The 21,525-nt window shown below is 39.4% G+C and overlaps 1 protein-coding gene across 2 annotated transcripts in view; it reads left to right on the plus strand.

Annotated features, from left to right (window-relative positions):
- The window catches only part of SAMSN1 (SAM domain, SH3 domain and nuclear localization signals 1), a 75,802-nt gene extending 58,104 nt beyond the window's left edge, over positions 1-17,698 (plus strand). For both annotated transcript variants that reach the window (XM_083737115.1, XM_083737114.1), the window contains 5 exons: positions 370-508; positions 5,738-5,889; positions 8,837-9,043; positions 11,688-11,838; positions 16,580-17,698. In XM_083737115.1, coding sequence (XP_083593241.1) covers positions 370-508; positions 5,738-5,889; positions 8,837-9,043; positions 11,688-11,838; positions 16,580-16,779 — 849 coding nt within the window. In that variant the 3' untranslated portion in view covers positions 16,780-17,698. The remainder of the gene's footprint in view (positions 1-369; positions 509-5,737; positions 5,890-8,836; positions 9,044-11,687; positions 11,839-16,579) is intronic.
- The last annotated feature ends 3,827 nt before the right edge of the window (positions 17,699-21,525 follow it).

Raw genomic sequence — 21,525 nt, forward strand, 5'->3', positions numbered from 1 at the left:
TACTGTCATGCACCACCCTGATGCTTTGTGAGAGGGCGTATATGCATACATTTTTATAGAATTAAATAAACAAAATAACACTTTCTTCCAAGTTCTGTTTGGTCCCCATTCTGTTTTGCTGCAGGTACAATGCCAAGTCTCTTATTAAATTTAATTTTAGCACATCCACATTTCCCAGAAGAATTTGGAATTTGTGATGACTTGGTGGAACTGGTTCTGCTTAAGTACAGCAGATGATGAACTAAACAGTGTGATATCTTTTGGCTTTGATATACTGCTTCCTTAAGCAGACATATTTTATTTGACAAATGCATATGTGGGTAATGTTTCTTTATACTTACCATCTTCTCTCTCTCTTCTGCTCTAAAGAATGATGAAGGAAGAGATGATTCCTGCTCTAATCGAAACAGTGACCCTGGTGGAGGGTCAGGCACTGAGAAGGCCTCCCTAAAGGCCAGCGACTCCATGGACAGCCTCTATAGTCTTAATAGTGGCCAGAGCTCCTCAAGTAAGTGCCAGTTAATGATATGCTGCAGAATATATATATTTGAATGGCTAGAAACAATCTTAAGAACATAAGAGCATCAGTAGGCTTAAGTTCACCTAAGTCTGAATTGAATTGCAGCCAACGGCAATTCTTAACTTGCTTTCACGTGCATTGAATAGGGCTTTCCTGCCTTCCCTTTCTATTGGCAGCCAATCAAAATCTTCTCCTTGCGTTGGGTTGCCCTGGGAATGGTTTAGGATTTGGTGCAGGTGGGTACAGATAAGAGCAAGAGCTGGTGAAAATCACCCCTGCTTCCATTAGCAAATAGAATTCAACGTGGCTGAGTTGCATCTAGTGATGGCTTTGTTTTAGTGGAAACCACTTCTGCTCATAGCATCAGAGGCACTTGGTTTTGATCCTGACCCATACTTCTTGATAAGGCAAAGGTACCATCAGATACCACCCACTGTCTTTTCCCAAACTATTTACATTTTATAATTTAACATACTAGGGTATTTACATTGTAATACCAGATTTTAGTGTTTGTATAGTGCTGCAGAGTATGCAAATACCTTCACATATGTTATTTCAGTTTTTACAACAGTCCTATAAAATAGGTCACTCTTCTTATTCCCATATTACAGTTCACTAGTATTGGTTTGGCCAAAATGACTCAATGAGTTCAAATCCTAGGAAGATTTTTGCTGGGGATTTAATGACTCACAACCAACTCTTTGGGGGATGTACCCAGTGTTAGTTATACTGTTCAAATTAATGTACACAACTAACTTAGGCTCATTAATTTTGGTGGGCCTACTTTGATTAGAATTTAGTTAGATAAGTTGTCATTAAGCTACATCAGTATCCATGTTATTTAATACCAATGCATTTAAGTGAAATATTGTGAACGAAATATATCATTTATCATTGCTGACTTTGTCTTTGGTGAAAATTAATTTAGAGAGTGTCTAATTTTCCAGAAGAAATATTTGTATTACCTTTGTTTATTTATGTATTTTTTAAAAATAGACCACATTCATAAAGTCCTCTGTTCTTGCTATTGCAAGGGATATCTAACATGCTGCCTAGATTGAACATGAAACTAAAAAGAGGCCAAATTTTCCTTTTTTAACAAAAAGTAGGAAAAGTTAATGGCACAAGCTTGTAGAAGTTTACTCAAATGTAATTCCCATTCAGTGGGGATTAGTCCTTAGAAAGTGAGTTTAAGATCACACCCTGAATCTTATGTATGTCAGTAAAAAGTGTGTCCTAGGATGTGTTGCATCTGATCAACAGTACACATAAAAATTATGGATGAGGCTTGTATCTGGTGAGCAACAGTGTTTGAATGGCAAGCACTGATAGGGATTTTGTTATCATATGCTTTCGCAGAGAACTTATGTAAGGTTTTATATTGTCATTCTGTCTAATAGAATTGATTAATGACACTAAATGATCCTATTTTAGTCTTTTGAGCTAAAACACCACTCCACTGTAAAACAGAATTGTTCACTGACATATCAATTCAATTTTCATTTCCTAGGTCTAGGTTAACCATATTTCCAAAGCGACATGGCTTTTGTCCATTTAAGTGCTTAAATGCAGGGTAATATTCTGCAGGGGCTACTTCTAACTCTTAACTGCAATGGTGAGTTTATACAGATAACTTATCTTACCCAAACCTGATCTCTCCTAAGCAGGATAGTCAGGCTGTGTCAGGTTTTTTTTTATTTAAATATTTGTATGCCCACCAAACACAAGTCCATGGAGCAGTTAACAACATTGTGTAAAAGAACTGCAATGCCAATATAAAATGGATAGCTATTCAAATTACACATGTAAATAACACATCCCATACACAGCCGCAAAACTAAAAAGTTGCCCATCAGATTTTAGATACTTATGTTAATGCCAGCTCATATGAACAAAGTCCACTGGAATAAGATGGTCTAGAGAAGGGCTTCCCCAAGTTGGGTCTCCAGCTGTTTTTGGACTACAATTCCCATCATCCCTGACCACTGGTCCTGCTAGCTAGGGATGATGGGAGTTTTAGTCCAAAAACAGCTGGAGACCCACCTTTGGGGAAACCTGGTCTATAGATAAAAACTGAGCCTACATGGTGGGACTTTTGAGGGAGGAAGTTTAAAATGAAGATGCCACTGCAGAAAAGCCCATTACAAAGATGGACATTTAGATGCCTATATATGTATTGTGGGGCTTGTATGGACAAAGTTCTCTTCTAAGTTAGTTTCTTCATTTTAGTTTCTTCATCTCTCCTGTAGGGGCATACCACATGGTAAGTAGCATTTTACCAGATATCAAATGCTAAGATGTGGTATAGTCAGATGGGGAAAACTGTACCTGTGGAACTTTTGTTTCCCTCAGAGATCTTCAAAGTACAGAAGCTATGTCCCTCTAGGAATGTGGTCACTATGTTTAGGCCTCAAACCTAGTTTTCCTATGTCAACGTGATACAGAAAATGGTATGTTGCATTCCAAGCCATCTATGCAAGAACAAACTCTCTAACAATTTTTGCCTGTGAGAAAGCCCGAAAATGGAATGTAAGTTGCCTCTTGGGTTTATTTTACCGTGGTACCTCAGGTTAAGAACTTAATTCGTTCTGGAGGTCCGTTCTTAACCTGAAACTGTTCTTAACCTGAGGTACCACTTTAGCTAATGGGGCCTCCCACTGCTGCCGCATGATTTCTGCTCTCATCCTGAAGCAAAGTTCTTAACCCAGGTACTATTTCTGGGTTAGTGGAGTCTGTAACCTGAAGTGTCTGTAACCTGAAAAAAAAAAAAGAATGAAGGCATAGCTACCGGAACATAGGAAACCACTTTATACTGAGTCAGACCACTGCCCTATCTAGTTCAGTATTGTCTGACTGTCAGAGGCTCTCTAGAATTTCAGGCAGAGTTCTCTCCTAGCCCTAACTGGAGATGCCAGGGATTGAACCTGGGACCTTCTGGTGCAAAGCAGATGCTCCACCACAGAGCTACCGTTCTATTTCTCCCCTGTTTCCAGTGGCCACCCTCAACTCCTGCCAGCTGTCAGAAAGAATCAGAACTCCTGCTTGCTTCAGCAGGAGGAGCATAGGGTGAGCGAAGTCATAGACTAAAGAAGCTATGGATGGCGCTTAACTTTTACTCAGAGCAGTTATATTGACATTAATGGACATAAATTAGTCATGTTCATTAATTTAAATGCATCTACTCTGAGTAAAATGTAGGTGAATACCACCCAATGACTGCATAACATTTTGAGGGTGCGGTGCTTCTTTTAAATTATCATGACCTAGCAACCGTATTTATTCCTCCCCCAAGTATAGCTAAGCAAGCACATCAAGTGAACCAATTTTTGTGTTCCATTATCTGTTTTGTCGTGGGAGAATTCAAGATGCTGCTGTTATCTAAAGCATATTTGAATGGAATATTTCTGTGCTTGCTCAAATGTGCTGATGCAGGTTTCTTTAGATGACAAAATGACAGAAATCTTGAGAGTAAAACTTTTTCCTCTCCAGTGTGCAATTCTTTTGAAGTTCTGTACTTTGCATATTCTAACACATCACCTGTAAAATGTTATCCCTGTTTGTCTGAATAAAGAGGTAACAGTCAGCAGATGGTTATTCTACATCGTATATGAAAAACACACAGTATTAGTTTTGGGCCATTTTATTTCAGTGAGCCCTGAGTAAAATCTAGGCTCAAGTCTTCACATCACTCTATTGATGGAGATTTTGACCATTTTAATTGCATTTCCATTGTTTCAGGATTTTGAGAACCAAATAGTCTATCACTTAGCACTTTCTCACAATTAAGTATTACCCTGCAGCATATGTTAATTAATTGCATGGGGCATGATCCACATTTGCACATCCACAGACACAGAATAGAGTAAGAGGTTCTTAACCTCAGGGTTGTGGGATTTGAGCCCCACACTAGGCAAAAGATTCCTGCATTGCAGGAGATTGGAGTAGATGACCTCCAGGGTCCCTTCCAACACTACAGTTCTATTATTCTATTAAATCCACTGCTAAATCCTGTGGACTGAATTCAGTAGAACTGTACATAGCTTATTTTTGGCTGGGATGCATCTACTCCATAGAAAGTTGACAGTAGAGATTAATAGGAATGAAGAGTAGATTTAAATGAAGCCAAGCGTAAGCAGAATGCCTTGGAGGAATTGGGTCTTTTCAGAAGTCAAGCAGGATCTCTGTGAGATGGCACAGGTGAAGTGGAAACCCCTAAATCACCTCATAGTACCTTGGTAATGCAGACATTAAAAAAAATCCTAGAGACATGCATCTACTAAAAGCAGAAATAGTGTCTCTCAGCTTGCCATATGAGGAATATAACCAAAATTGGGTGATGAGGGAAGAGAGAGGAAGTACCAGGGTGGGGAGAGGATGGATGGAGAGCCTTGTTGTGGTGGACTGGTCAAGCTAGTAATCAGAAGGAATTATTTTTACTTTGAACGTGAATCTATTTTAGTTCTTCCCACCCACAAAGTCAAACTTATTTGTGTAGCAGGTTTCTTACTCATGAACATCTCTTTATGTGTTCTTTTTTTGCCCACCTGCAAACTGCAACAGCTGTCCTTGTGGGTAAGCCACTGCAGCTATCCTTCTGAAATTTGGCATAATTTATACCCTCTAAAAGGGTAAAGATGAAGACATATCCTTTTTGGTTGGAGAAACTTTAAAGGTGCCCAGCACAACAGTCAGTGCCCTATTTCACTGTAATTTAGCAAGCTTTGATTCTATCAAAGTTAAATTGTATTTTAATTATCTATTTTTCTATATTTTAGTGGTTCTTGTTTTATCTGTAAGTCACCTTAAGTCCTGTCAGGGGAAAGGGTAGGGTATAAATGAAATAATAATAGCAACAACAAACTCCTTCTTAGCAGTAAGTATGCCTTCAAATTTCATCCACTTCTGTAAAAGGGGGGGGGGAGTTATAGTCTTTTTTTAAAAAAAGAATACTCCCTCAAATAGTGAATTGAGGTGGGATGAAGTGGTCTCAGGTGAAGCCCAATCCAATTCAGACAGCCTACCAAGTGTCTCAGATTGAGGTGGGCTGGTTTCCAAAGGGCTGAATTGGGAGTCCAAACCAAATCTTGTTGCTCATGCACACCTCTTGTGATTTTTCTGTTTTATATCTTTCAAATGATTTCATCTTCAAACTCTTTTGGCTTCATGTTGTATCCATCTTAAATGCTGTGAAAGGTTGACCATTCTTATTGCTTCCAGGTGGGGTTACTAGTTGCTCAGATGGGACAAGCAACAGGGACAGCCTAAGGCTTGATGATGAAGTTCCTTACACTGGACCTTTCTGTGGCAGAGCTAAAGTACACACAGACTTCACACCTAGTCCTTATGATACAGACTCTCTCAAAATCAAGGTGAGTTAACTATTTGTTAAATTTGCTTTATTCCTGAAATCACTTTCCACCTGTGATGCTCTCCCAGTTCAGGCAGCATTATATAGAAGTCATTTTTTTATAGAAGAACAAGTCTTGCCAATGAAGAACTAGCTTGGTTTCCACAAAGCCAGCTTGTGTCTAACTAATCTTTCCACTGAGCGTCTCAATGAGCATGTAGATTGGGTTGATTTGGTATGCTTTCAAAAAAAATTTGACATAATCCCTCACTAAAAATTCCTGAGTAACCTTTGCAGTCAAGGACACGTTCTCTTAAGCTGCTTAAAGAGTGGGAAGTAGATAATAGGAATAAGTGGACAGTTCTCACAATAGAGGGATGTGAGAAGTGGAGTCCCCCAGGTAAGTAGACTGGAGTTTGTGGTTTTTAATTTGGTCATAAAATATCTGGAATTAAGAGTGAGTGTTGAAGTGACCAACTTTGCTAATAATATCAAATTGATCAGGATGGTAAGAAACAAGATGAAGAATGGAAATTGGGGGATCACAAAAAGAGTTTCTCAAAACCGGGTGAATAGGCATTTGAATAGCAAATGTGATTTAATATAAGAAAGTGTAAAGTGATGCACACTGAGAAAAACAAACCAACCTAACTTCACATATATGCTAACAGGGTCTGAACTGGCAGAGACTGAGCAAGGTTACAATCTTGGAATTGTGGCGGGTAGCTCAACGTAAATGTCAATTCAGCGTGCAGCAATTGTGAAAAAGGTGGCCTCCATGTTAGAGATCATTAGCAAAGGGATTGAAAATAAGCCTGCTGACATCATAACATACAACATACAAATCTATGGTCAGATCACACTTGGAATTCTGACTACAGTTTTGGTCACCTCACCCTTCAAAAGCATATTGTAACTGAAATGACTGAGGGGCTGGAGCAACTCCCCTATGAGGAAAGGTTACAACATTTGGGACTTTTGTTTTAGAAAAGGGGGAGAATATATATAGAGAGAGAAGTATATACATGGTGTGGAGAAAGTGCAAAGGGAGACATTTGCTGGATCCTGGAGAAGATGGATTTTGGTCTGCTCTGGGGGGGTCTCTTGATAACGTTCTTATCAAACTTGTACCTTAAGCTTTTGTGTCACAAAGAAAAAGACGTAACTAATAATAATCTTCAGGTGTCTTTTCTAGCCTTACTTCACATTGTGCTGCCTCATACTCTGCTGTAGTTCTAGTTGAGTTATGGCTGTGGAGTGTGACGTGTGGGGAGGGAGCTGTTTCACTTTTCCATATTAACAGAGACAAGATGATGTCTCATGACCATGTTCCCAGCAATGTGGGGTATGATTAAGTGCTGATTTGCTACTAGGGGAACTCTGAAGTAATAATTTGAGTCCCAGGAGAAAGGAGGGACTGCCCAGGTTGTCAGTATTTACTGGAGCATAACGGTGATATGCTCTCTTTAAAGTGGCTGAAAGCAAAAACCAATGGCTGCTCCCAAAGTACAACATAATGCAGATGTTTCAAAAACCGAACACAGTACTTGCCTAACAGATGTGTTTGGATCAGGTCATATTTGGTAAGCCGCATATTGTGTTAACTTAAGTGCTTTGGCTTAAATTCTGCCTTGCCAGAGCAGAAAATAATTTCCACTTGCACATGGAGGTGGAAATCCCTTTTACATCTGCAGCAGCCCCACATACCACAATCCATTCTGTTTCTGAGGGTCCCCCAACCCTGAAGAGCAGATTGGGGGGGCACAGGTAGCTGCAGCAGGAAAGAACTTAAAATTGTGATATAGAAGCTGGTGAAATGTGTTGCACAACTACTTGTCCTTTGTCTTGGCACCTGTCTGGAAAGATTACCTCCTGTGTTTCTGGATATTTTGATGCTGCTCTTTCATTTTTGCTATTTACCTGACATATGTGTTTGGATTAACATGTTTTGAGTTTGAACAAAGCACATAGTTTTCATTTTTTTAAAAAAATCCTGCTTTAATTTTTATAATACTGCTTCATATACTAGGGAAGTGCAAAAGGGTAAATGACACATTAGTAGTGCACAGACCAAATGCTAGAGTTACATTTTAAGTAAGTATGTGAGGGGGAGTGCAGGGTCAATTATACTGTCATTGGAAATAATGAATTGTATTTAGCTAAGCCTTCCTCACTGAAATTAATGAATCTGTTAATTAATTAATGAACCATTAACTTCAATAGACATATTATGACAGGATACCATGACAAGTGTCAGAGCGCAACAGAAACAGAGTTTACCTCCCCACCACAGTGGTACCTATTTATCTACCTGCACTGGTGTGCTTTCAAACTGCTAGGTTGGCAGTACTAATAATTATATTATCAACCTAATAATTATAGCAATTGGTCTGTTACTTCTCTTCAGACCTTCCTGAAATGGTGTGGGAAACAGCTGTGTTACTGCAGGTTCCACTTGTCAATACGGAATTAAATCTATGGATTGGGCCATTTTTGTCTATCCTATTTTCTATTTCAGTTAGGTGTTCTTGTTTATAAGTCCTCATCCATACTGTCGTTTAATGTGGATATTAAGCTTCCTGTACCTTCATTAATTCTCTGTTGTCCATATGATATTTTCCTCTGTCACAGCCTTCCCCCACTTTTCCCTCTCTCAATCTGGATTTTCTCATACTAGGGATACTCTGAAATGCAGAGGGTATGAGAAAATCTGGAGGGAGGGAGGGAAAGGTAGTGATTTAGAGAAGAACGTCATAAGGACAACAGGACGCTTACTCTCCACATTAAATGACAGTATGGATAAATAAGCTCTCCTTTCTTTTTAGATAATGTGCATCACTATTTGAGCCAACTCTGATTTCCCATTGGTCTGCTTTTGATCAACTGAGGCAGACTAGTCTTGTGTATCACAAATAATATGTACAGTACTAGTTTCAGAGTTACATTTTGTTTTTTTGTTTTTCTTCCAGAAAGGGGATATCATTGATATCATCTGTAAAACCCCAATGGGTATGTGGACGGGACTGCTAAACAACAAGGTGGGGAATTTCAAATTCATTTACGTAGATCTTATTACAGAAGAGGAATCTGTACCTAGAAAAATAAAGCCACACAAGAGGAGTAAAAGGGCCAAGCCTAATTCGCTTCAAGAACTCTTGGACCGACTCCATCTCCAGGTTGGTAAAACTCAAAAATTTTATTTGGTAAAGCTTCTTTTTGCATATCATGATCATTCTCAAGCTCAAAACTTGCAGCTTCAGGCCATACCTTGGGAGCCACAAGCACAATTTGTTGTGTACTTTGGCTAAAATGGATAATTCCTTTGACCTATAGAGTCAAATTGCTCCATTTATTAGGCAGCTATCAAATTATCACCCAGGTTGGTTACATGTGTGTGGCCAGATATAATTAGCCAATAATCAGATAAGTGCCAATCAGGTATTGAAGGGGAGACTAAGTAAATCCTCTGCTCCCCCTCCCAAAGGGTTGCTTGATGCTGTCACTGATTATCTGACTAGGGTTATGCATGTACAACTGACTCCTTGTGCAGACTAGAGTCACAGGCGGTGGCGTAGCGTGGGTTGTCAGCACCCGGGGCAAGGTAAGTAATTTGCGCCCCCTAACCCATATATTTTAGTAGGGGCAGAGAGCTGTGAGTGCGAGCCCCCCCAGATGTTGCGCCTGGTGCGGCCGGCCCCCCCTGCACCCCCACGCTACGCCACTGGTCACTGTTGGCACATTTGCAGAATAGGAAAGTTTCTCAGATTTATATTGATGTTTGGTAACATCAATATACAGTAATATGTCTCTGACAATGTAGTTTGGGGGTTACTCTGTGAAATTAGATCCAAGCTCCCAGGTGACCCAGATCTGATGACATGCATAAAATCAATAATATATAATCTTACCACTTGTATTTTCTCAGCATTCAAAGCATTTCACGTACATCCATTAAAATAGCTGCTTTGGTTGTCCTCAGAGGAAAAGGTAGGGTATATATTGTATAAAATGAATGATCAGGTTATAAAATTGTTGGGGTAATCTACGATTCTCCAGTTGTTACTGGACTAAATTCCCACCACCTCCGACCACTGGCTATGCTGACTGAGGTGGATGGGATTTGAACAACAACTGGAGGACCATAGAGTATCCTCCCTCATTTTACAACAGTCCTATATGGAGGGATGTATTATTTCTTTGACTGTAATACAGAGAAAATAACAATAACCTGAACAAAGTGTTGTAAGGGTTGCTAAAATAATACGTGATACAAGCTTCCAGTGCTTAAGAAAGCTTCTGTATAAAAAAATATCAAATTGATATTTATATAATTAAGATTATTATTCATCAGATCTGAGACAACAAGTAGACATCAGGAACCAAAGCTGAGCCATAGGCAAGGATATAAACCTATCTTGAAGCGGCAATTCTTTCGAAGAACCTGTCAATTGTATACTTAATATTTCATTAATAAAAATCCTTCACTCCACTTTCTTTATCACTAAAGAATGGTTTGTAGCTGATTTCAATGTAGTTCCTAAGGTATATGAAACTTCCACACATAGTATTGGTCTATTTAACTAGGCATGTCCAAAGTCCGTTTTGGGGTCTAATCCGGCCCGCCGGTCGGTTTAATCCGACCCCTGTGGCAGTTTATTTCCTGGGATAAAATCCTTGAAAAACCTCAACAACTTCAATCCTAAAAAAAGGTCAACAACCTTGGCCCTTTGGTTGGCCCCCATGGCCCTTCACTTCATCAAATCTGGCCCTCTTTGGAAAAAGTTTGGCCACCACTTTTTAAACCATAGAAAATATTACAGCATTGATGTAATGCAATATAATCAGCATTTTTATTAATGCTTCAGAATCACAATGTCATTTTCTGTTGTTAATTAGTCCTCTTAACTTTGCACAGTAAGATACACAAATGCTTTTTTTTCACATGGACAGTCTTCAGAAATGTATGCCTATAAATATATAGCGTGCCACAAAATAAAAGACATGCCTGTGCTACTGCACTTTATGTTGTGTGCAAAAAATGCAGTCCTGCTTGAAATGGCATATTTATAAATTATACTGGTGACAATGATTTCCTCCTGCAAACTAGATATAATTTTTTCTTTATATAATATTCAGCAATGATTTGTTTGAAAACTGCATTAAAGAGGAATGTAAATCAATTGTAAAGTAGGAGAAAAGGTCTTCAAAGGGTTATGTTTGCCCCAGCTTGCTTGTTGAAACCTTTCACTGAAACTGTAGGTGTATAAATAAAGAAAAACATATAAAGTTCTGAGTGCATTTCTAAAAACCTTGGGAATAATCTTGCCAAAGTGAAGCAGTTGTAAGGAAAGCTGCATAAAATCTTCAGATGAATCCTGAGTAGAACTGAGGCTCGGGAGCTTCAGAAAGATTCTGGACTTATCCAAGCTGAAGGAGGATCTCTCTGGAGTGCTCTGAACCAAACTGGGGGCCACTGAAGCATATACGGAAAACACCAGAGTGGGAAGAGGGAGAGTTCTTTGTGACTGACAAGTATAATCAGGGAACAAGTTTAGCTTCTGGAGGGATTACTATGCCTGCAAATGTCATTCAATTTTGTCAAAAGGAATAAAATGCCCCATTACTGAATGTAGCAGGGGGGAACTAAGTGCCCTACCAGAACAAGGCAGCCTGTTTTCTGAAATGCCAAGTCAGGGCCAAATCAGGGTTCACACCCCTGAAACACACACACACACACAATTGCTTTTCTCTTCAGCGATACAATCAAAAGAGAAAAAACTGTCAATGGAAAAAATAACAGAAGTATGTTGTTTTTTTCAGGACTACTCATCAACCCTCTTACTAAATGGCTATGAGACTCTGGAAGATTTGAAAGATCTAAAAGAGAGCCATTTAATTGAACTTAATATTGAAAACCCAGAAGACAGAACAAGATTACTGTCGGCTATTGAGAATCTGCAGGACTATGAAAGTATGTCTGAGGTTTTCATTTGGTATTATATATTGTCACTTTTATGTGTAAACCTCCATGTCCCCTACCCGGGGGGGGGGGGGGACTGTGATGGTGATGGTGGGATCTAATACAGTAGTAGCCAACATGGTTGAATTTCAGCTCTTTTCAACCCCAGCCAGTATGGCCAATAGTCAGGGCTAATTGGAATTTTTTCTGGCAACATCTGAAAGGTATACCCTTGTCTACCCCTGGTCTAATGCGCTACCATAGGTGTGCCTTTAAAATCTACTTCCAGTCTGCCAACACTCAGCTTCATGGGATGACCCTGAGTTCTAGCTGTATAAGGAGGGAGTAGAAAAACTCCCAACTAATAGGGGCTGAACTGTCAGTAATTGATCAAGCTAGATAGTGTGCAGTCAAACTGACCCCAAACCACCTGAGCACCTTTTTGGTTATACAGAAGTAGGAGCTCCATAGGGCCAGGACCATGTATGTCTTCATGATGTCAGACGGAGGAATCTCTGAAGTAACTCCCTCTACCCCTAGAGAGGGAGTTCTAATGCTTCCAAAAGGCCCTTTGATGCTCTTGCAGAAGCCATAGGACTGCAGGGCCCACTATCTGACTCATAGTTATAAAGAAGCTCTTAGCAAGACATTCTGCACTTAGCTTAATGCATGTATAAGGAACACTTTAATAAAGAAACTTGAAGCGGGTCTCAATGGCAAATTGATCTTTCCTATAGAACAGTAGCGTTTTCCCCCAGTGTAGATTGGTAATGTGGAAGATAAGAAAAACCTGCAAAAGCATGCAATGGGATATATTAGGTCATCCAATCAAGTAATTATAATGAAAGAACGGCAGCCAACATGATCCTGGGGTTAACTCTTAGCAGAGTAACTAATTCTGCATGACCTTGGCAATACCATTGTGTTTAAGTCAACCCGAGTGGAAAATTGGGTTGAAAAAGCTGGACATCGTTGTTGTAACTAAATATTGCATCTGAAATCAACTTTCCAAGGTCAATATTTTTTTCTTAAATAGGCATGACTCTGTCTACTATAAATGATTTCCTAATTAAAATTGATTATCTGTACTGCTTAGAAGTGAGATGCATAATTACCCAATTGTACAAGAGAATCTAGATTCTGACCACAGAAATTACACTAAAGTGACAAAAATATAAGCACCACCTACAAATAGAAATGATCTTTTGTTGAGACTATATGGGAAAATTCCACTTAAAATAAAAAGCTTGTCTTCCTTTAACAAAGATCCATAGCACTAGGGCTCCTCTTTTGAAGGTTTAGATGGCTGACTCACATATAGGCCAAATATGACATGTGAGTTTTTTCAGTTTCCCAAAATTTAGACAATTGGCCTTCCATTAGTTTGACTCTACAGGAAATAAATTACATCACCAATAACTTTATTTTTCCTAAAATAAATTCCAAAGAAGACTGACCCTGATCTTGTGAACAAGGTTTGTACTGCTAAAAATCCATTGTGAATCCCTTCCATGTGAAGCCATGGCAAATTCTATCGAGCTCCCCACCCACAACTGATGACTTCACACCACCTGAGCAACTCTGCAGCTGTTCTTATAGCTAAAAGATGTCTACTTTATTGTTAAGAGTTTTATTACCAATAAAGGGGATTGAATTGTATGATGAAATGAACTTCCAGCCCTCAGACCACTTTCTCGAGAACTGAACTGACCCCAAGAATACAGCAACTAGAACATCATCCAGTGTCTTTATAACAATTGTGTTTTGGGAAATAAGAGCCCTTTACATTTTAAACCCATCACCTGTACAGTTTTCACAGTGAGGAATCAAAATGATTGTTGTGACTCACCACTGAAATAATTGCAGGGCACAACTCTTGGGATTCTAAGAGCGCAGGTGGCCCATGGACTACATGCCTGGATTTTCTGCACATAGAAAACTAGCATATCACTATGCTAGAATCCATCTCCCTTATATGCTAGATTATGTGTCTAGGAGTCTTTATACTTGAGTAAAAAACTAAGCATGCAATCACTCATCTACAGAGTGTGGGTTGTATCCCAGCAGAACTAGCACATATCTCTATTTGGATCTGACGATCAGTTCTAAATGGACCTGCGGTTCAACTGAAGGACATATCTAGAGCTTCACCAGGAGATGTCAAACTCATGCATACAGCAATTATTCTCCAAACAAAGATCCTTTCAACTGCCATTTTCTTTATGAAGCAAGCCATATTGTCACAACTTCCATTGCAGTGATCTAGACACCTGTACATTTGCAAAGGCAGGTTCCAAGGGCAAAACAAGGGCAAAAATGGAGATAATGAATATTTATAGCATAGCTCTTGTCAGTGTGTATGCATCAGCCTTATATTTCTTCAATATCCATAGCCTAATCCTACAGACTAAAGTAGTATCAGACTATACATGTCAAAATGATGCATATCATAGACTGTGCTAACCCTATCTTAGACAACTCTGACTGAAAGCCATTTATCTTTTATGAAACTGCTATGCTTTAGGAAAATTACATGACTTCTAGTAGCTGATAAGATAGCATGTTCCGCTGATTCTGCAACATTTAATAGTAGCCCTTTAAAAAAAATTCTATCCCAGGCCTTTAACTAATATTTAACAGATTAAAACCAGCATCTGCCTTAAGTGGCACAACGCTTCAAATCAAAACTTGTGCATTGAGTCACGAAGCAAGCTTGCTACTTTTAAAATTAGAAGATTGAAGATTGGCATATGCTAAAATTTTCTGGTCTTTGGAGTTGTAGTCCTTTGTTATAGCAAGGTCTCAGCTTAGTTAGGGTCCCAGGAGTGGACTGAAGGGACAACTGATGCACTCCTGCTGGGACTGGGAGGAGTCTCCTCCACATTTGGCCAACAACCCCTTGATAGGACAGTTTGCATGGAGCAGAGGCAGCTCACTTACACCTCTTCCTAATGGGCTTTTCTGGCCCATAGGTGCTACAGTGCCGGTATTTCCTCCTTCCATATAGGGCAAAGGATTAATTTAGCTGCTTCATAGGTTGATCCAAAGCTGATCTTTTGGAGTAAGGTGTTTGGGTTCTAGTGGTTCTACCATTGGTAAACTTAAGGACAGACTATTGCAATGCATTATCTGTTGAGCTACCCATGAGGCTCGTTCAGTAGCTGCAACCTGCTTTCAATTCTGCAGCCCTGTTTTTCTCAGGCATAGGCTACGGACACCTATATAAACACCTGTGTTGAAGGAGTTGCACTGGCTGCCAGTATACTACCGAACTATCTTCAAGGTCTTACTATTAGTATTGTTGTTGTTTAGTCATTTAGTCGTGTCCGACTCTTTGTGACCCCATGGACCAGAGCACGCCAGGCACTCCTGTCTTCCACTGCCTCCCGCAGTTTGGTCAAACTCATGCTGGTAGCTTCGAGAACACTGTCCAACCATCTCGTCCTCTGTCGTCCCCTTCTTGTGCCCTCCATCTTTCCCAGCATCAGCGTCTTTTCCAGGGAGTCTTCTCATGAGGTGGCCAAAGTATTGGAGCCTCAGCTTCAGGATCTGTCCTTCCAGTGAGCACTCAGGGCTGATTTCCTTCAGAATGGAGAGGTTTGATCTTCTTGCAGTCCATGGGACTCTCAAGTCTCCTCCAGCACCATAATTCAAAAACATCAATTCTTCAGCAATTAGCCTTCTTTATGATCCAGCTCTCACTTCCATATATCACTACTGGGAAAACCATAGTTTTAACTATACGGACCTTTGTCGGCAAGGTGGTGTTTCTGCTTTTTAAGATGCTGTCTAGGTTAGTCATTGCTATTATACTATTAGTATATAAAGCCCCAAAAGAAATGTGGCCAGTGTTCTTAAAAGATCACCTTACTCCTTATACCTCTGCAGGTTCTTTGCATTCTGCCACTGAGGCACGTCTGACAGGGCTTGGCAGTGTTCGACTGCCCTCAACAAGGAATTGAGAATTTAGTGTAGTGGCACTGGTGTTGTAGAACTCTCTCCATAATGAAATTTAAGTTTGAAATCAAACTGGTTGCCATCTGTAACGAGGTGTTTTTTTAGGCAACAACTTATAAATTGATTATTTATTGTGAAAATTATCTACTTTTTATAACTTCCTTGTAGGACGAGTCATTCTGCACTTCTGTTTCCTTCCATTTTTTATTTTGCTTTGATTCTATTTGTCATGTTGTTTTGGTTTTGAGATTCATACACTCCATTTTTGAATAGGTCTGTGACATAGAAATGAATAAATAAATTTGGTGCAAGAAATCAGCCCGTTTCTCTTTCCCCAATAGTAGATTATGCCCCCTGCTGTTCCTAGAGCAGTGATTTTTTTCATCTTTTGGGAAAGCACGTGCAACACTGGTTTTCACATATGATTCTTCCTATAGGATTAGGATGCTATGAAAGCATGCCGTTTTTGGTTATGATTTATTTTTGACATTTTAAATCCCGCCTTCCTTCCCCAGAGTTCAGGGTTATGAGCAGAGTTCAACTCATGTTGTCCTTGCAATATGCTGAAAGATAGTGACAGGAGCCAGCTCACCCAGTGAACTCCATGGCTGAATTGGGATTTGCATCTAGGCCTCCCCAATTCTAACTGCTACCCTACACTGGTTTTCTGTGATATGAATGGAAATTGGCTTGTAAGTTGTCTGGTGCCCTTCCTGCAGGTCGAACCAAAGCAGCCACATAACTATCAATCTTTTACTCAAAGGGATTTTTATAGCATATTGTTTCAATTTTACAGATGAACAAGACCAAGAAGCAGAGCAAGTGCCACAGACCTTAAGCCCTGACCTCAGCTTTAACAAGTCACAGTTAAATGACTGTCCAAGAGACTCTGGTTGCTACATCTCACCAGAAAATTCAGATAACAGCAAAGAAGACCTGGATACAGAGAACCTGCCTGACATGGTGCGGGCAATCACCATCACTGAATCAAACTGAAAACGGTTCGCATTTCCAGCATAGTGACTCACAATGAATTTGCCACTTCAGCAAATGCATGGAACTGATCTGTTAGTCTGGGCATGCAATAATTGACAGTACCATGCATTATCAATGAACGTTAAGACTGGATAAGCCATTTGATTTCCATCTTTTAAAAAACTGCAAGAACAAATATGTCTGTTGAATTGCATATGTTTGAACACTTGCATTTTTATACATTATTTATACAGTAAACTGCTTTTCTATCATGTGAGAGTAACTAGATAATGGTTTATAGTTCCAAGATTGTTCATTTCAAAAAAAAATCTAAATATTGTAAATAGTGTATGTAATTGCTATTTTGCAAGTTATCTTATCCTTTGTATCTAATTATACTTCCACCACCACCACCACCAAAACGCCACTGTGATTAAAATGTAGCCAGGCAAATATTTAAATATGAATTTTTCTTGCCCTAATTTCAACAATGCAATGCAGAGTTAACTCTAATCATCACTTAAAACGATTTATATTGTCATAAAGTAAAGGAATGTTAATATACATAGAAATTAGACTATAATCTCACTGGGTAGTGTCTTCCAAATACTTTATGCATGTGCTCCTTTTTATAAAGGGTTTACTTATTCCTTTTGTTGTTTTCTTTGTAAACAAGTGAGAGGAGAGTAATTAGAAGCAAGTGATTTTCTTTTTCTTAATTCTCTATTTCAAACCCTTTTTCAATGTGCTTAATATAAACATAGACATTCAGAAATTTCTATTTATTAGTGAACAGTCAATTACAGGTTGAAAAATGAGTATATAACATGGTCTATCCCTCAGAGAACTATCATGTCTGCATGTATCTTGCAATGAAGTTTTTTCCATTCTCTTCTTAAAAGTACTCTCCTTGAAAAATAAACCAATATCACTGAGTCCATTTAATTGTTAACGTTTACATTTATACCCCTATTATTTATACTAAATATTTTTCAGAACATTTTATTTTGTATTATAACAACATAGACAACATATAACAACATATTCCATATTATAACAACATATCAACATAGAAGCTCACACTTCACAATATAACTCCCATTTTAAAAATATATACCGGTAGTTTTAGTTACAAATTGGAATTTATTGAATTTGTAAGGTGCAAAGCAAAACCTACTAAAGTTGGGTGAAAAATATGGTATTCTGATCTAAAAATGGTTCAGTGAACCTATATTGTTCATCAGTCTGTAGAAGATCAGCTCCCCACTGCAACTTCTGGAATCCATTCTGGACTCCAGAGGCCCACTAGTGGACTCCGCTAATGAACCTGCCAGAAGCTGGCAGGTTCAAACTTTATCACGTGCTTCCATGTTGGCATGGAATATGTTCTTTTCTGTGGTTCTCTTATATTTGGAAGCCTGGAACCAATTTGTGGTAGAAGTATGCAGATACCTTTCACACAACTGTTGTCTTTGCAACAAACTCCGTTTGGAAGAACTAGTGTGAATTGCCCCATGTACATGATTGCAAGTTTCCAAATATTAAAGCAGTAACAAAGGGTGATATGCAACTAATTTTGTACTCGGAGTAGAACCACTGAATTTAATGAACATGTCCACATTAAGTCCATTGAGCTCAATGGGTCTAATTTGAGTAAAATGTAGTTGACTGCCACCCGTAATAAAGAATTAATACCTGGTTAGTATTACCTGAAAGAAGTAGAACCTGGTTAACAAGGTGCTAACTTCCAAGCTAAGACCCCCAAAAGTGAATTCTGTATTAGAGCAGGATGTGAGATATGGGACTGCACAAGTTACAATATTTTCAGGTGCACACCAAGCAAGGAACAGAGGCTGTGATCCAGGCATAGGCAAACCCGACCCTCCAGGTGTTTTAGGACTACAACTCCCACCATCCTTGACCACTGGTCCTCTTAGCTAAGGGTGATGGGAGTTGTAGTCCCAAAACATCTGGACGGCCGAATTTGCCTACGCCTGCTGTGATCGAAGGGTGCACAGTTGTCGCATCCCCTCACCGCCCTCCCCAAGTGGCCTTGCAAGGCTCAGATCTGGGGAGGGTGGCGCGAGAAGGGAACAACTGCCATTCCACTTGGGGCTGGTGTCGCTCTAGTGGCAGCGAGGGCTGAGTATGAGCGATGGGCTCCGTTTGTTCTCCACCCTGCCCCTGGCATGCGTGCACACGAATGTGTGGGCACACACAGCTGCCCCAGGCAGCATGGAAACACACTCCACCACTGGAACTAGTGGTTAGCAAAATCCACTTTTCCCCAATACCCCAATGCCCTGGTCACTCACCATCCCCTGCTGTACACTGTCTATTCCAGCCACTTGCAATATTTTGGTGGAGCCAGTATTGGAAAACAGACCTAAAGGATGTGGGTAGAAAGCCATTGTCAGACTAGGACTGAGAGAACATGATTCAAATCTCTGCTCGGCCATGAAGGTCACTAACCTACTTCACAGGGTTGTGGTGGTGATTAAATAAGGAAGGAGAGAGCCATGTTTGCCACCTTGAGCTCCTTACGAGAAAAAAGGTGGGATATAAATGCAATAAATAAAATAAATAAAAACTTTGAAATAATTATAGTGTAAACCAGGAGAACTTAGCTTGTGCAAATAGCATCAACACCCAAAGCATTAAAATGAACAGGGGAAGAAAAGTGCTTTATTGTTTTGGAAGTGACAAAGAGTTTTGATATTAAAAGCCAGCAGTTCTCAAAAGTTATGTTCAGCATTTAAAATTCTACATGAATTGATTAGCTTCACACTGTACAGTACCTTATAATTTCAAACAAAAGCCTAGGTACTACTCATCCAATTAAAACCTACTCAACTGAAAATCCTATTTATCAGAAACAAATGTTTGTCCTATCTATACCGTCAACAAACTATTCACATGAGCGGCTAGCAATAAACAACAGAAAGCTGCACAATGAATGTCAATTAATGCAATTTGCTTTTCAAATAAACTTGCTCTCTGTGTGCACAGCGTAAGTACTGTCCTGTGTAACCATTATATAAAGGTCAATTAACTTCAATTCTAGTTAACGTGCTTATACTAAAATAAACCCAGCAGAGAACCTTTTTTTCCCCATTCTGTGCCGCTTGGTACACAAAGAAGTTGAAAACACTTTTCTCCCAGAATACCCCATGTTATAGATCATTCTGAAACACACACAGTCTTTGGCATCTACTGGGTGCACTTTTCTGTAACTTTAACATAAGATTTCATTATCTGGCACATCATATAACCATGTCAGGAAAGCAGAGGTCCGCAGTCTGTTGGCATACAAAGACTTTAAGACATGCACATTAATCCAAGACAATGCCAACACCTCTCTTGAAGTTGAAATCTTTCCTAAAGATAGCCCCAATGCTTTCAAGATTGTAAATGGGTTTTATCTTTGGCCTCAGAATGTCAGCATTTATAGCAAAAGTCAATCAAGTGCTTCCTTTGCTTAATCAGGAAGAATATTTGCCATGTAATGGGCAGCTTTGGAAGCCCTTGTGTGGAATTATGCAAGCAGCACTAATTGAAAGGCCCATCAGTGGTTTAGAAATAATTGAAGCAAAAGCAATTGGTTGAAGTCAGGAGTATTGGTCTGGGAAGGTACAGAACCCTATCCTCGCCAAAAAAGAAAAGGGAAAAAGGGAAAAAAGGGAAACTGTAAAGGCAGGTAATTTGAAAGAGCATTTGGTCTGACTGCTGTGTCATCATTAGCTTTCTGCTGAATCTTTGTTTCTTTAGATCAGCAGTTTCGAAATGTTTTTTCCCCTACAGTGAACCACAGAATTTTATTTTATATTGTTCAAGAAACACATGACTTCTTTCAGCATCTGGTGTGCCCTTGCCACGGCCAAAGTAATGGTGACCTGGCAACCCACTTCCAATCTTCCTTTGGTGGGTACAAAATTTATTATCTGGGATAGTATTAGAGTCAGTTCATACAGTCACTTTTAAATTCAGTAAAGTCAACCCAAGTCATCTTTTCCAATACTTGGCACGCTAGCCTAGCCTTGAAAATGTTCTAACATAACTCAAGACCTCTTTGCTCATTTTCTGAATGAAGGGTCAATGTGGATACAAAGTGGGTCTGTGGGATGTACATTTACCTCCCTGCCCCCAGAAGTCACAAGGTTCCTCTGGCCCCTCCCAGGTGGAGAAGTAACTTCTGAAGTGAAGTGCCTTTTCCATCAACATAGCCTCCCTGTACAGTTTGGTACAGTGGATATTTAAACTATGGAATTCACTATGACAAGATGCAGTGACAGCTACCAACATGGAAGGCTCTAAAGTGGGACAGACAACTTGATCAAGAATGGGTCTATTGGTGACTACTAGTCATGATGGATATGTTCTACTTCCACTGCATCTGGTTGGCCCGTGTGAGAACAAGATGCTGGACTAGATGGGTCTTTGATCTTATCCTGCAGGGCTCTTTTTCTGTTATGAAAATGACTAGGGAGTTACATTTTTATATTTGTTAGAAGATCACCAAATGTTTATGATTACGTTTTCGTATCTTAAACTTACATAACACATCATGTACCAGAAAGAAGTCCTAAAGTGATTTACAAGACAATAAAATACAGAAATACAACTGAAATCCATTAAAACTGTGCAATACAAAACTGGTTTATTACAGAGAAAGCCTCTGTAAACGAATATCCAGATGGGTTGACTTAGCTATGTAAAAATAAGCATAAGAGCAAGACCTCAAAATCAGCATGTTTTTACAAACACCTG

Source organism: Podarcis gaigeae (genome assembly GCF_964106915.1).
Source record: "Podarcis gaigeae genome assembly, chromosome: 4".
NCBI classification, from domain to species: Eukaryota; Metazoa; Chordata; class Lepidosauria; order Squamata; family Lacertidae; genus Podarcis; species Podarcis gaigeae.